This window comes from Eptatretus burgeri, chromosome 11 (genome assembly GCF_056783735.1).
Source record: "Eptatretus burgeri isolate ZD-2024b chromosome 11, Ebu_testis_v1, whole genome shotgun sequence".
Classification (NCBI taxonomy): domain Eukaryota; kingdom Metazoa; phylum Chordata; class Myxini; order Myxiniformes; family Myxinidae; genus Eptatretus; species Eptatretus burgeri.
The window spans coordinates 57,043,820-57,058,819 of NC_140971.1; the positions used below are offsets into that span (position 1 = coordinate 57,043,820).

A 15,000-nucleotide genomic window follows, 5' to 3' on the forward strand; every position below is an offset into this window, starting at 1 on the left:
CATAACATATTCGTAACAGGCACAGAATGTTTCGTTGTCTTATAGATAACTTATACCAACGAATGCTTAGCCTGTTGTCGGTGTTCACAACCTATGCCCAACGATAGTTTAACTTAGGCATAGCGCGCTGCACGTATCGCCAACGAACTTGTGGCGTAGCCTGTTGAAAACCTGCCGCACGCCGATTTAAATCATAACCACCTGAGAATTGGAAGTGTCAACATCGCAGTCACACCTTGACGATTTAGCCAGCGTATGCCAACCGATGAAAAATGTGTCTAAAACGCTGGCACACGTCGAATACGGTATGGGTGAGTTGTGTATACGTTAAGAGCACGCTGAAAAACGATGAAGTATGCTGTCATATTTCGTACTACCTTTGGTACGTCGTGAAATTTCAATCATGCTGAAAATTTTACGACGTACTCGCCGTATGGCTCACACGTTCCGCTACGCTGGGAATATGTTGTCGGCACGATATGCGATCGTTGACACACGTCGACACAAGTTCCTTGTAAGTTACTCAGAAGTCGAAACACGTCAAGGTAATGTTTCGCATACCCGAAACTTATTTTCTCCGTCAAGGCACATTTTCTTTTTTTCTCCTTGCCTCTGTGAAGGGATGTGACGAAATATCTGAAGTTGTTTTTTTTTTGTTGTTTTTTTTTTCGTCTCACGAATTTTAAAATATAGTCGGACATTTGCTTTTAAGTTTCGAAGTCGACGTGACAATATGCTCAAACAGAAAATATTCACATAGGAACTAAGAATAAGACATGAGCAAACTGAAGAGGCAATCGGACGTGACGTATCGGCAAGTGCCAAAATATCGGAAGTTATTGTTTTTTTTTTGTTGTTTTTTTTTTAAACGCTGCCAATACACCATTATACGGTAGCTGTAAATTCGAAACGCGTTCAGTAAGTTCTGTGGTCGTCCGGAACACGTCAATCAAATACGTCTACATACGTCAATGTGCGTTGGAGGAACGTTACACATCGGTTCAAAGCACGTTACTCATGGGTTAGAAATAAGTTTTGGGTACGCTAATCATTACCTCGACGTGTTTCGACTTATGAATAACGTGCCTCGACGTGTGTCAACGATCGCATAACGTGCCTCGACGTGTGTGGAACGATCGTGTAATGTGCCTACAACACGTTACTCATAGGTTATAAATAAGTTTCGGGTACGCTAATCATTACATTGACGTGTTTCGACTTATGAGTAACTTACAAGTAACGTGTGTCGACGTGTGTCAACGATCGCATAACGTGCCTACAACTTATGGCCAGCGTTGTGGAACATTTGAGTCATACGCTGGCATACGTCGTAAAATTTCAAGCATAATAAAATTTGAGGACAACCGCAAAGTACAACGATGAAAGTCAGCATACTACGACGTATGGCAGTGTTTTTCAGCGTGCTCTTAACGTATGCAAACTTACCCATAACGTATTCGACGTGTGCCGGCATTTTAGCCCAATTTTGCATACGTCAGGCATACGTTGGCTAAATCATCAAGGTGTGACAGGGCCTTTATCACTGAAGAAGGAACGGACCGCTTGAGCGGTTCGTGTGCAAGCCGACCTGCGTCGAGGTACGGCCTCCCGGTAGGCTACCCACGCGGGTACTTAGGGATATCGATATTCGGCGATTGACCCTATTCTGCATGGGTAGAAAATTGGCTAGGCCGTGGTGGATTAAGAACCCACCCGTGACAGGGTTCCGGCGTTGTTCCGGAAGCTCACGACTGAATTGTCCGTCTGGTGGGCGAGCGGCTAATATAAGTAGAAAGTGGCCGTTCGCGCGCTGGTGGGCTCAAATTCGTAGCACTTGTGTCAGGAGTGGGTTGGTTTCGTGAGTTACTCAGCCCGTAGGTTATTTACTTTTGGAACACGAATACATTAAATGTCGCATTCAGGGATCCGAAGGTAGATCATACTTGGGGAGAACTTGCACATGATGGCACACGAAAGTTCGACGACTCGGGACGAGTCTGTATAAAGGGGAGGGGGTAGTGTTACGGCTGTGGAAATTCGCAGAACACCATAAAGGTCCGTAGTTCAGTTAGATCGATAAGTCCGTGTTCAGTTAGATTTCCCCACAGTCGGTTAATGGGGTTTATTCGTGTTACAGGGCTGTGATCCTTTGAGATAGTCTTTTTCTTTTCCTATCGTTATTTTGAACCACAACAACCTCGATCGCCTCAAACCACAACAACCAGAATCGCCTCAAACCACAACAACCACGATCACCTCAAACCACAACAACCACAATCGCCTCAAACCACAACAACCACGATTTCCTCAAACCACAACAACCACGATTTCCTCAAACCACAACAACCACGATCGCCTCAAACCACAATCGCCTCAAACCACAACAACCACGATCGCCTCAAACCACAACAACCACGATCCCCTCAAACCACAACAACCACGATCGCCTCAAACCACAACAACCACGATCGCCTCAAACCACAACAACCACGATCGCCTCAAACTACAACAACCACGATCACCTAACCACCTTCCATGCAACGCCAACTGTCGATCCCTTCTCCACACGCCAAACCACGGCCCTCTCCGCTAATGTACAACGTCTGTACGAAGCGAAGGAAACGAGAGAAGTTCCGTAAGTGCGCGAGTTTTTCCCGCCTGCTTTTCCCGTGCTTTGGTGTGGGGGAAGTGCAATTCCAGCCAGAGGTCAAAGGTGGGGGCCTGATTTTGGGGGAATGAATCTCCCTGGACCCTGTGCCAAGAAAGATTGTCTCGGCCCGCGCGGGGAGGGGGAGGAGAGGACACGCCCCTTTTCTGGAAGCTTCCTGCAGGAGCTGGAAGGTGGGGGGAGCGATAAAAGGGGAGGGCGAGGCGTTGGAACGGGGGGATATAAGGGCGCGCAGGACGCCAAGTAAGGTGTTGTTGTTGTTGCGCTTGCTTTTTGGGCTTTTTGTCATCTTGGGGTGTGTGTGGTGGTTTTCGTGGGTGCGTGGGGCTTCTTCTTCTTCGTCTTCTTGGTCTTCGAAGAGTCTTGGGTTCAGTGGTTCGGGTCGAGTCGTTGTAGCTCGCTGTCGGTGGGGAATCCCGGCGTGGCATCAGGGACGCCGACGGGAGGCGCTGCTTTGCCAGCTCTGTCGCGCAAGCCTGCGCATCCGTGTGGAGAGTGCCGGAGAGAGCTCGCCGGCTCCGTGGAAGGCCGAACTCAGCCACGGCTGTCCTTGCTGCCGTGGGGGGACAGACGTCGCGACTCGCCCACCATCGCACCACGTGGGTGCAGGTAACATGCAACGGTCTCGTGGGATTCGTTCGGTCTGCCAAGTCCCACGCCATAAAGGCCCACGTGCCCTGTCTGACTCCCCTGTCTGTGGGGGTAGTCTTTTATTTTCCTTGGGTTTTGCTTTCGAATGAATGTTGGTGACGCTGTGTCCTGTAAGTAAAAACTGTTAAGTTCTGTACATAAATTGCTTATAGTCGGTTGTAGTGCTTTTACCTTGCTCGTGTCTTGTCCCCTCCCCGCATTGATCGCATGGCTGTACATACGTGCATGTGTGTAAAATAAATGTGCTTGTGTGAATCTAACCCGTTCGTTGCGTCCTCCTTTCTCCCCATTGAAATGCCATCTTGCATTGCGGAATAAGAGTTGGGGTTGTTCAATACCCGGTAAATAGAACCCGATCCGGCGAGGTCGGGTGATAATACCCGCTCGGTTATCACTGAAGAACGGAAAGGACCGCTTGAGCGGTTCGTGTCCAAGCCGACCTGCGTCGAGGTACGGTCTCCCGGTAGGCAACCCGCGCGGGTACTTAGGTATTTCGATATTCGGCGATTGACCCTATTCTGCGCAGGGAGAAAATTGGCTGGGCCGTGGTGGGATTAAGAACCCACCTGTGACAAGGTTCCGGCGTTGTTTCGGAAGGTCATGACTGAATTGTCCGTCCGGTGGGCGAGCGGCTACTATTAGTGGAAAGCGGCCGTTCGCACGCCGGTGGGCGCGAATTCGTAACAATATTACCTCTTCTGTCATAAGTACAAAACAACAAACTTACCTTGGATGACGATGATGCTTTTGGAGGAGGGAGGGGTGGAGGTTAGAAATATGTGGATGAAGAACCTGCGATTTCCATTTGATCATCGGGAGCATGACAAAGTCGCCTGCCATATTGCCACATAGGGGCTGTTTCACAGTCATGGTCATTTCTGGTATTTTGTACCCTTGCATGCTAAATAGCTACATGAGAGGCTGTAGTATCTCCGTCATTGGGGCCATTAGTTAGTACTCGTGATGGCACAACTTGGACCACTTTTTATTTGACAAAAAAAATGTCAATTTTTGGCAGAATGGCATTAAAATTGCCATTTTTTTGACAAATAGCTCTCATTTTCTCCAGGAACACTGCATTCACAGTTTATAAACAAATACAAGCAGAAATTGGGACTTTTATTTGTTGTTGCATCAATTTAATACCTCTTCAGTACTTTGTCCACAACATATTATTCATTTCAGACTATGAATATTTATTTCTCCCTCAATAAATGTCCCACCGTTCGTCCGTCAAAAAATGTCCTCTCCAGAAACACATACTGTAGAATTTTTTTATGTTTATAAAGGTTTTTTTTTTTTAAGTTTTTTTTGTGTGTTTTACCAAGTGTGTACGAATATACCTGCACTGATATTATGCTACAAAGTTTTTGTGTAACCAATAACCTTTTATTTGCATGGCCTGCACTGATTGCCTTACATGTGTCCGTCAAAAATGTGTCCTCTCCGGAAACACCTAAACTGCCATGCGGTGTAAGGAAACTACTTGCTGGCTATAAATTTTGATGTTTTGTTCGGTTGACATGGTCATGAATATCCATTATCAGTGAAAGGTATTTACATTTATGTAATTTATCTTGTGACAACACTGATTGAATGTCCATGTCAAAATGTCCTCTCCGGAAAGTTATTCAATGGCATTCAACAGGTGATTAATCACATGAAATGACATTGAATTTTGTACAATTATTGCTTCATCCAGCGCAATATTGACTATTGTTTATAAAGTATGCTGAATTTGATTACTTTTAACACATTATCTTAGCTATCGCATCTTTAGAAACCGTTGGGCTAAATGATACAGCCGGTTTTAAAAAGTGTCAAAATCCCGTCTGGATTCACTTACTCGGTGTATTTTGTATTGGCATTATAAGATAAATGTATTACTTTGCAGTTATATCTTGCACATAATGTATTGCTTCATGTCAAAAAATTATGTCTTCTCCGCAAGAAATGTGATTTTCTTCATATTTTTCATTGTGGTGGTAAACTTTTATTTTCAGAGATAAATTAGTAATTTTTTCAGAATATGTAGAAAAGAACATGTCGTTTAAAAATCTTGTGCTAAATTCCATCATATGCAGTGCTATGAGTGACAGTGGTAATTAAAACATATCTTTTTCTGGATATTTGAAACTTAGTTCAGTCTTTTATTGATATTTCAACAAATATACTTCATTTGCATACTGAATCATAATTCCAGTATTGGAATAATACTTGTGGAACATATGGAAACCACTGAAGTTTGATAGTGTTGTTATTTTGTATTTATAATTGAATTGTATTTATGACTGTTGTAGTTAAAAAATACTCTCCTAACATCCTTGGGGTATTTTTAATAAGAAATATTCATTCAGATGCTCCAAAAATTTGGATTTAAGTATTGCAATTAACAATGTTGGATTTGGAGAAATATAAATATAAAAATATTGAGTTTGAATTTTTAGTGGTTGTGAGACAAACTTGGGACCCTCATTGTGAAATTGTGAAACATAGAAGAAGGGTAAGACGATCCTTCACCACGTTGATCCAAAGCAGATCTTTCCTGCTTGGACAGGAAGGTACGAGATGGCATCCTCTTTCAAAATAATCTTGTCGTTGTGGTGTTAAAAACCTGCTCCGGCATAAATCCCTGTCTCAATTTGTTCCATGACCTGCAGTGGGTAGTTTTTATCAGCATCATCTTCTGCCATGGTTGAACTGCAGCCTTCAGTCCCAGGTGCCTCATGGAAACGTTAGTAATTCTGCAATGATTTCCCCCCCCCCAATCACCGGTCCATTCAAAGGGGTAAATCCATAAGGGTTTCTCCCATACACCGGTCCACTCAAAGGGGTAAATCCAGAATGGTTTCTCCTGTACACTGGTCCACTCAAAGGGGTATATACAGAATGGTTTCTCCCGTACACCGGTCCATGTTTTTTGTTTTGTTTTGTTCCTCAATCCAAACATTAAGCGCTTTTTACATCCTTTCAATAAAAGCTTCTCGGGAATGGAACGAGTCATTTGAGCTTTGCGGAGTGGGAACACATGCATGGATATTTGCCTCACTTCCAATGCACAATCGATTCATTGATCCTGTTGTGGTAGCCCACAGATGACATACTTTCACCTCTAACCAACCTATCTCACATCTCTAGATTTTATGCACAATGTCATAACCTTTCTCTGCCCTTTGATACAACTAATTTTGTCCATTGTTTTACATTTGGGCACCATTATTATGTAATGTGTGTCTCTGAGATCGAGTCGATCTCGCATTGCAAGATCTCCAAATGTCATTTTCTGTTCGATGATGATTCTTTATTGAACAGAGCTTCATTCCACTTATGCTGTTCTGATGAGGACAATTAACGGTGCGTGAGAAACAGCAAAAGGTTCGTAACTGGAGGTAATCTTACACACTCGTGCAGACAATGACTCGCCTCAGCTCAAAAAACGTGATTTACCGAAATGAAATTCTGCAACAACACAATGGGTTACCCATGATTGGTCAAAACCCGCGATATTTGAGGGTTTTCTGTGAATAAAGCAGATAATTTTAATATGATGCATTATATGCATTTTTCGTTTTTTTTGCTGTGCCTTTGGCCAAGTTATCCAGTTTCACATGCTTGTACTCAATGTGGACAACACCAACAATAACCTCACGTACTCAAGCATCAAAAGCTCTCCAGAGCTCCATTCTATTCATGCTTCCCACAGTATGTCAGAGGACTTTATGAACAATAGACATCTGGCTTTGTCGCCTCTGAGAAGGAATTCAATTTTCGCAAAATTATGAATTAACAAACAAAGGTACCCCGCTTTCGTGGGCAATGCCAGGTCTCCGCTCCCACCCTCTCGCTATCTCATCCCACCTCTTCACCTGCCTCGCCCCACTTCTTCACCTGCCTCGTCCCACCTCTTCACCCGCCTCGTCCCACCTCTTCACCCGCCTCGTCCCACTTCTTCACCCGCCTCGTCCCACTTCTTCACCCGCGTCGTCCCACTTCTTCACCTGCGTCGTCCCACTTCTTCACCTCGTCGTCCCACTTCTTCACCTTCCTCGTCCCACTTCTTCACCTGCTTCCTCTCGCCCCACCCCCATTCCCTCCTTCTGAACCCCCTCCCTGGAAAGATAATCATTGATTTACTTGAAACAGATGCAAACCTGATAATCGATTTATTTGGGAAAACAATTCCTTTGGTTCCATTTGTTTCGTTCACCACTTGCCGAAGAAGAAGAACAACAATTCTGAAGAAAAAAGCAGACATATAGTTCCATACCATGCTGTTAAAACTGTATGTTGGCAACGAGACTCTGCCCCTCGACTATCCCAATGGGTTAGGTCTTCACCCCTTTTCCTTGGTGGTCTTTCTGGGCAGTGGATGTCGCCAACAAAACGCAGTGAGTAATAAAATGATCATTTATTCCCGTCACCAGAAGAGAGGGTATTGCATTTCGGTCCGATTGTCTGTCTGTCTCTCTCTCTGTCTGTCTGTTTGTCTGTCTGTCTGTATGTTTGTTTGTTTGTTTGTTTGTCCACACAGAACTTTTGTGTTTTTCTCTGCAACTGCTCGTCAGATTGAGACAAAAATTTTCAACTTTGGCACGACAACTCAGGAAGCATATCTTAATGATAATTACGACATCACAAGTCACGTGGTGTGGCAGCCATATTGCATTTACCCTGAAACCCATAAAAAATACACCACTCAAAAGAAGTCCTGGCGAGGATCTGCAATCTCGGATTGCTCTTTTTCTTGTGACCCTCACTGAAGGAGAGGGTGTTGCATTTGGGTCCGTTTGTTTGATTGCACAGAACGTTTGTGTTTTTTCTCCATAACCACTTGTCGGATTGAAACGAAATTTTCACGATTGGTGCGACGACTCACATGGAATGTTTGGTGATAATTATGACGTCATAGGTCATGAAGTGTGGCAGCCACATTGGAAAACCAGAATAACTTTGGACCTCTATCTGAAACCGCACCAAGAAACAAATTGAACTTGGCACGTAGTGAGTACTCCTCATGGGGAATGAGTGTGATTTTTTTTATGACATCATAGGTGCCTTCGTTATGACGTCATATTTGCACATGCAAAACCACATCCGATCAGTAGGAAAAATTTAGATGGTCATCTTAGTATAAAATGCTCTCTCTCCTCCCTCCCTCCCTTCTCTCTCTCTCCCTCCCTTCTCTCTCTCCCCTCCGTCTCTCCCTTCTCTCTCTCTCTCCCCTCCTTCCCTTCTCTTTCTCTCCCCTCCCTCCTTGTTCTTTGTTCTTTCGGATTTGTTCTTCAGTTTCTGCATTTCTTCTGCTATCACGAACGTTCTTCTCTTTTCTCCCTGTTGGCAGCTTTGTTGTGCTCCTCGGCATATTTTACTGATAACCAAATCAATACTCTTTATCTTAGTTGCAATGAAATAAACTGCACAATTGCTGATCCTCGTGTCATCATGAGCAGAGTGGTCATGTGAACAAACGAGTCAATTGTTCATTGCATACAAGGCCTTGTGTTTGAAAATCTTCAAAATAGAGATAATATTGTTTTATAATTGATTTTTGAAAACATCATAAGAAACAGTCATGTGTTTGCTTCGATTTTGTGGAGAAGTACATGGCCCAGCTCTGCGAGTTACTGAAATATTCGATGGAATAAGTAATAACAGCAAACAAACAAGGTTTAATTCTCATTAATGTGGTGATGTCCAATGTCACGACTCGTATATTGTTGCGGTTCTGCAAAACCACATGCCTCTAAGGCAATGGCACCCAACATACAGTGATCCCCAGGCAATTATTTCGTTCGTCTTCGTGCACTTAAACCTGCCCTCATGTCTTGTGGATTAACGGGAGGAAGTGCATTGTGTGGGTTTAATGATTAGATCCATAAGCTCGTAACTATCTCCTATTCTGATTTCTACTCCAACCCTTTCCTTTTAGCCATGGTACAAAACAAGCAAGCAAGAACACACGCCATTCAAAATGATTGAATAAGCACACCACGATGCCTCCCGTGGCTTGGAACCACCACACTCCCTCCATGAAACACTACACACCACACTGCACGGGCATCGTGCACCATTATTTCATCCAAATCTGCGTGCCAATTTTCAACCGGCATCTCACCTTGCTTCACACCTCGATCACCAAATCTCACCACTTCGACCACAAAGGCCTCCCGCACATGAGAAAAATATTCCCGTACCTCCTCGTACCACTGCATCGCCACAATTTGCCACTATACAAAGGAGTACTGCATGGCTCGGACTGTCCTCGGGACCGGGCGATGTGGGGCCGAGTAACAGACGTGAATTGCTCGACCGCATCTTGCAGGGGATGTCCCGGGAAGGCACACGGAATTGATATGACCCTCGTCCAGTCGCCAGACAATGGCAAGTTGGGCGGTGAAGAGGTGTCGCGGGAAGGGTGATCCGGGAGTTTAGTACGGGGCCCGGGTGTGCATTTTGGCAAATGAGGGGGGCTCGTGGGTGGCAGGGAAACTCTGTTGCTATTAAGCATTGGACTGCACTCGGAGCACGTTCAGGGCCAGGGTGCTGGTTCGAGGAGCCTTCCCTATGTTGAATCAGGAGCTCCGAACCGTATCAAACCGGATGGGCTACTGAGACAGTTTCTGGCCCCGGAACCTGTCAGGGCATGGTTCGGGCTGCTACTGCCCAATAGAGGAGCGGGATTCGGGTCATAGCACGTCGCTTTCGGGTCATGACCCCACCCTTCGTCCTGGGATAATAAAAGGGAGAGCGCAGAGCCGTTCACCCTCTTCTCTGCTCTTCGTTGGCTTCATTCATTGCCTCTTCTTCACTCGCTGTTGGTGTTTGAATGTAAGGACGTGCTTCTTCCTGAGGGCCTGGTCCGGGGGTGACTGCTAAGACTCCTGGCCAGGCTGTTATCGTTCGCCACCCCCATTGAGCGAGACGGACCAGTGCAGAGCGCACGTTGCCATGAACCCCGGCAGAGTGACGAGGCCGGAGATAACGCGCCACATCTCGAGGTGGGAACACTCAAGCGGAACGTCCCACGGAAGTGCACGCCACACAAACAGACATACATGACTTGGTTTCGGATCTTTTGCCTCATGCATCTTCTCTCCTCTCTCTCTATCCCGTCTCCTTTGGATGCACAAAAGAGCATCATGACGGACTCGCAATCCCATTTTCCTCTGGCACGACACCGCACTCCCCACATTTCGACTGGCAGCCCAGAGACATTTGGTTGGACGAACTAGGTACCAATATCTGACTATGGGAGTGTGTTGGGGGTCACCTGAAATGAACGGAAATGTGAGTCTGCCAGGTACCACTCGCTGCGTGTGGACCTGGGGGACCCCCCAAGGGGCCAAAAAATGTGTGCTACATGGATGAGTCTCTCTTTCTCTTTCTCTTTCTCTCTTTCTCTCTTTCTCTCTTTCTCTCTTTCTCTCTTTCTCTCTTTCTCTCTTTCTCTCTTTCTCTCTTTCTCTCTTTCTCTCTTTCTCTCTTTCTCTCTTTCTCTCTCGTGCAGCCTGTGGCTGCTGGTTGCATCATTTGTTGGGATGCAGCTATGCCGCTGATGCAGTGTCCCCCTTTCAAGTACACTGGTACTCATTTTGCCGACCTCAGACGGATAACAGGCTAAGTCAACCCCCTGGTGTATTAATTCAGTGGCCAACAGGGCTTGAACTGAGGACCCGAGGATCCCAAGCCGCCACCCGAGCCACTGATCCAACACCAGGCGAACATAAATGAGTGAGGTACCGCTTAAATCCACCACCATGGTGTCCTCACTGCCACGCCTATATTAACAACACAAAGGGCAGACATTTTTCCCACTGCAAAAGGCCCACCAGACCCAATCCAATCTGGGTTCAATCCAGTCTGGGTCCAATCCAGTCTGGCTCCAATCCAGTCTGGGTTCAATCCTGTCTGGGTTCAATCCTGTCTGGGTTCAATCCTGTCTGGGTTCAATCCTGTCTGGGTTCAATCCTGTCTGGGTTCAATCCTGTCTGGGTTCAATCCAGTCTGGGTTCAAGCCAGTCTCTGTTCAATCCAGTCTGGGTTCAATCCAGTTTGAGTTTCATCTCGTCTGAGTTCGATTGAGTCTGGCTTGAATCTAGTCTGGGTTCAATCCAGTCTAAGATCAATCTTGTCTGGGTTCAATCCAGTCTGGGTTCAATCCAGTCTGGGTTCCATCTAGTCTGAGTTCAATCCAATCTGGGATCAATCTTGTCTGGGTTCAAACTAGTCTGGGTTCAATCCAGCCTGGGTTCTATCTAGTTTGGTCTTAATCCAGCCTTGGGTCGATCCAATCTGGGTTCTATCTAGTCTGAATTCAATCTATTCTGGATTCAATGCAACCTGGATTCAATCTCGACTGGGTTCAATCTAGTCTGGCATCAATTTCCGAAGAGATCAGACTCAACTAATAACTGTTGTTCTGATGCAGTTGCAACAGGGCGCACACCCTCCTTTACATTTGTGTGCAAATCGGCATTTGTCGTTTACATATGAATTGTGGACATGAAATAAATGGTACATTATGAAACTAGAGGGGCACCCGTTAGAGCGCATACCCCCGCCACGTAATGCCTGATCCATGAGAACATATCAGGCCCAATACAATTTTGAGATATCATGCTATGCAGTACTATATCATTTTTGGCCATATCTCTCAATGGTGAAGAATCACATTAAAAATGATCAAATCCATATCCGGATTCGGACCTACACCAAAATGTAAGCAATCTGCCGCGTCACAAACCCAGCTTGTCCAGTAACTTTCGTCTGAATCTGTCCACAACTTTCTGAGATATCCTGCACACAAATAAACAAACAAACAAATAAAAAAGAAGAAGACATCATGCAGAACACGATACTTGCAAAATCCATGAAACAAATTTGACCTTAAAAATAATAGCTGGTTCAATTTAGCGACCTGATATGTAAATCCATCCATCCATCCATTGGGACCATACTCTGTACAGAGCATCGGTGCTGCCCAAGCAGTTTCCTTGGTTATTGGGCACAATCCTGGATGGGTCGCCACTCCGACGCAGGATACTTGAATGACTCTATCATCCCAGCAAGCTGGTACTCATCTTGCTGAGCTCAGCAGGATGGCAGGCTGAATCAACTCCCTGGTGAAGTAATTCAGCAGGCAACGAGGCTTGAACTCAGGACCCTTGGATCCTAAGCCACCACCCCAACCACTAAGCCAACACCAGGCTTATATGTAAATCCTCTTCAAATTTCAAGTCAATGAGATGAAAATTGAGGATTTTAGAATTTCTAACTCAGTTGTTGACCTCAAAAATAATTGGCTGGTTGAATTCAGTGACCTGAAATATAAATCCTTTTCAAATTTAAAGTCAGTTGGATGAAAATTGAGGATTTTAGAAATCTCACCAAAGTTGTCGACCTTTGGCCTATGTTGACCTTTTGAAGTTTTGACCTCAAAAACAATAGGCTTCTTCATTATGACAAACTATACCATGTGGTGGAGTTTCATGAAAATCGGTATAAATTTGCCACCTGTAGGCGACAAACCGGCAGACAGACAGACAGACAATAACAAAATCGACTCACCAATATACTTGAAAAATCTTTGATTTTGCAAGTAACAAACAAACAGAAAGGGCTGAAAACAAAACCTCCTTCACCTTCCGTGGCAGAGGTAACAAGAAAAAGAGCAATCAGAGATTGCAGAATCAGAGATTGCAAACCTCCATGCACAGTCAACCATTCACTAAGGGTGGACAAGGAGACCTATGTGTGAGGAATCCGTGAGGGAAGAGCATCACCTGTGGTCCAGTGATTCTCGTCCTGCTTGCAGGGGAATTCGTGCATTGTGTTTCCTCCAAGCCTGTCCCTCGGTGTCCTGCAGTTAGAGCAGAGGGTGGTGGGTTCTTGGCAGAGGGTGGTGGGCTCCTAACAGAGGAGTCCGAGGTGAAGGTCCGCTGGGCTGGTTACTTTGAGCTGTACCAGGCTGACCCACCAGCTGTCGAGTTGGACATCAGGGGTGTTATATTCCTGATTGCTGACCCCCCAATCAACTGTGGTCCACCTTTGTTTGTGAAAACACAGGCTGCAGTGAACCGTTGAAATGGGTAAAGCTCCTGGGATCTGTGGCATCCATGCTGAACTTCTCTAGGCTGGTGTAAATGCTGCACTCGTGTCGTTGCATGCAGTTCTGTGCTCTGCCTGGAACACAGGCATCGTCTCAAGTGACTGGAAGAGGAGCCTTGTTGGAAGGGTGATTGCCAAGACTGCAACAACGACTGAGGGGTGACGTTGCTCTCAGTGCCCGGCAAGGTCTTTGCTCGAATAATTCTTGAGAGGGTTCGCCACCATCTGCTTGAGCACCAGCGTCCAGAGCAGTCAGACTTTACACCAAGGACGTCAACAATTGTCCATATCCTTGCTCTTCAGGTCCTCACCGAACGCAGACGAGAGTTTCGGCAGGGGCTGCTTGCAGCCTATGTTGATCTCTGTAAAGCGTTCGATTCAGTGAATCGGGATGTCCTCTGGAGGATTCTCAGTCTTCGTGGGGTGCCACCAAAACTGATCGATCTGATTTCTGAACTCTACTCTGGTACTGAGAGTGCTGTGAGATGTGGTGATACCATCTCTGAATTATTTCCAGGTGTTACTAGATTTCGTCAGGGGTGTGTACTTGCCCCCACACTTTTCAGCACTTGCATGGACTGGATTTTAGGGTGGATGGCAGAGAGATCAAGCTGCAGTGCACTGTTTGGGAATGTCCTGATATCGGACCTTGATTTTGCAGATGATGCAGTCATCTTTGCGGAGACTCCAGATATCCTTTCAGGGGCCCTCAAGGGGCTGAATGAGGAATCGTAGCCGCTGGGATTATGGGTTTTCTGGGTCAAAACTAAGATCCTGGCTTTCGATGACATCATGGATGCTGCTGTCCTGTCTGTACCTGTTTATGGCAAGGATGGCAAGGTCGTGGAGAGATTCCCTTACCTTGGCAGTGATATTCTTGTCTTTGCTGGCTGTGAGCCAGAGGTCAACAGACATCTGGGTCGGGCCTGGGGAGTCATGGATTCACTGGATCGTGGGGTGCGGCGCTGCTGGTACCTGTGCAGGAGGACGAAAGTCCGAATCTTCAGGTCCTTGGTGCTTCCAGTCTTGCTCTATGGATGTGAGACTTGGACTCGGACCAGGGATCTGAGATAGAGACTTAATTCATTTGGTACCGGGTCTCTTCAGAAAATCCTTGGCTATCGTTGGTTGGACTTCGTGTCCAACGAGTGGTTGCTGAGAGAGACTTGAATGAGATTTGTTACCTTCATAGTCCTAAGCGTCAGCTGCAGCTGTATGGACATGTGGCTCATTTTCCTGACCCTGATCCTGCTCACCAGGCTCTCTCAGCGAGGGAGCCTCATGAGTTGAGGAGGCCAATGGGCCGACCACGTGCCTCGTGGTTGCAGCAGGTTCATCGGCATCTCAAGGAGATGGGGATGGGCCAGGCATCTGCCTGGGGGATGGCCAGACGGAGGCCCCGGAGTACGGCGGAAAGTGGATGCAGCGACGCGCTGTTCTGGCACATGCTCCCATACCTGACCAGAACCTGTTTTGTGTGGTGTATTTTGTTTGTGTACTGGTGGGTTTCGTTATTAATAAGAGACACAACTAGAACTGCCACTTTATAACTACTGGCAGTAATGAACGGGTAC

General features: G+C 46.0%; 1 protein-coding gene across 20 annotated transcripts in view; it reads right to left on the reverse strand.

Annotated features, from left to right (window-relative positions):
• The window catches only part of LOC147017144 (unconventional myosin-If-like), a 91,892-nt gene that overhangs the window by 52,399 nt on the left and 24,493 nt on the right, over window positions 1-15,000 (reverse strand). For 11 of the 20 annotated variants that reach the window (XR_015049372.1, XR_015049375.1, XR_015049374.1 and 8 more), the window contains one exon: window positions 12,030-12,115. The exons of the other annotated variants lie outside the window; for them this stretch is intronic. Coding sequence is in view for 8 of the 11 variants with exons in the window: in XM_085846544.1 (XP_085702670.1) it covers window positions 12,055-12,115 (61 nt within the window). In the remaining 3 variants the exon portion in view is untranslated. The remainder of the gene's footprint in view (window positions 1-12,029; window positions 12,116-15,000) is intronic. 20 annotated transcript variants of the gene reach the window in all.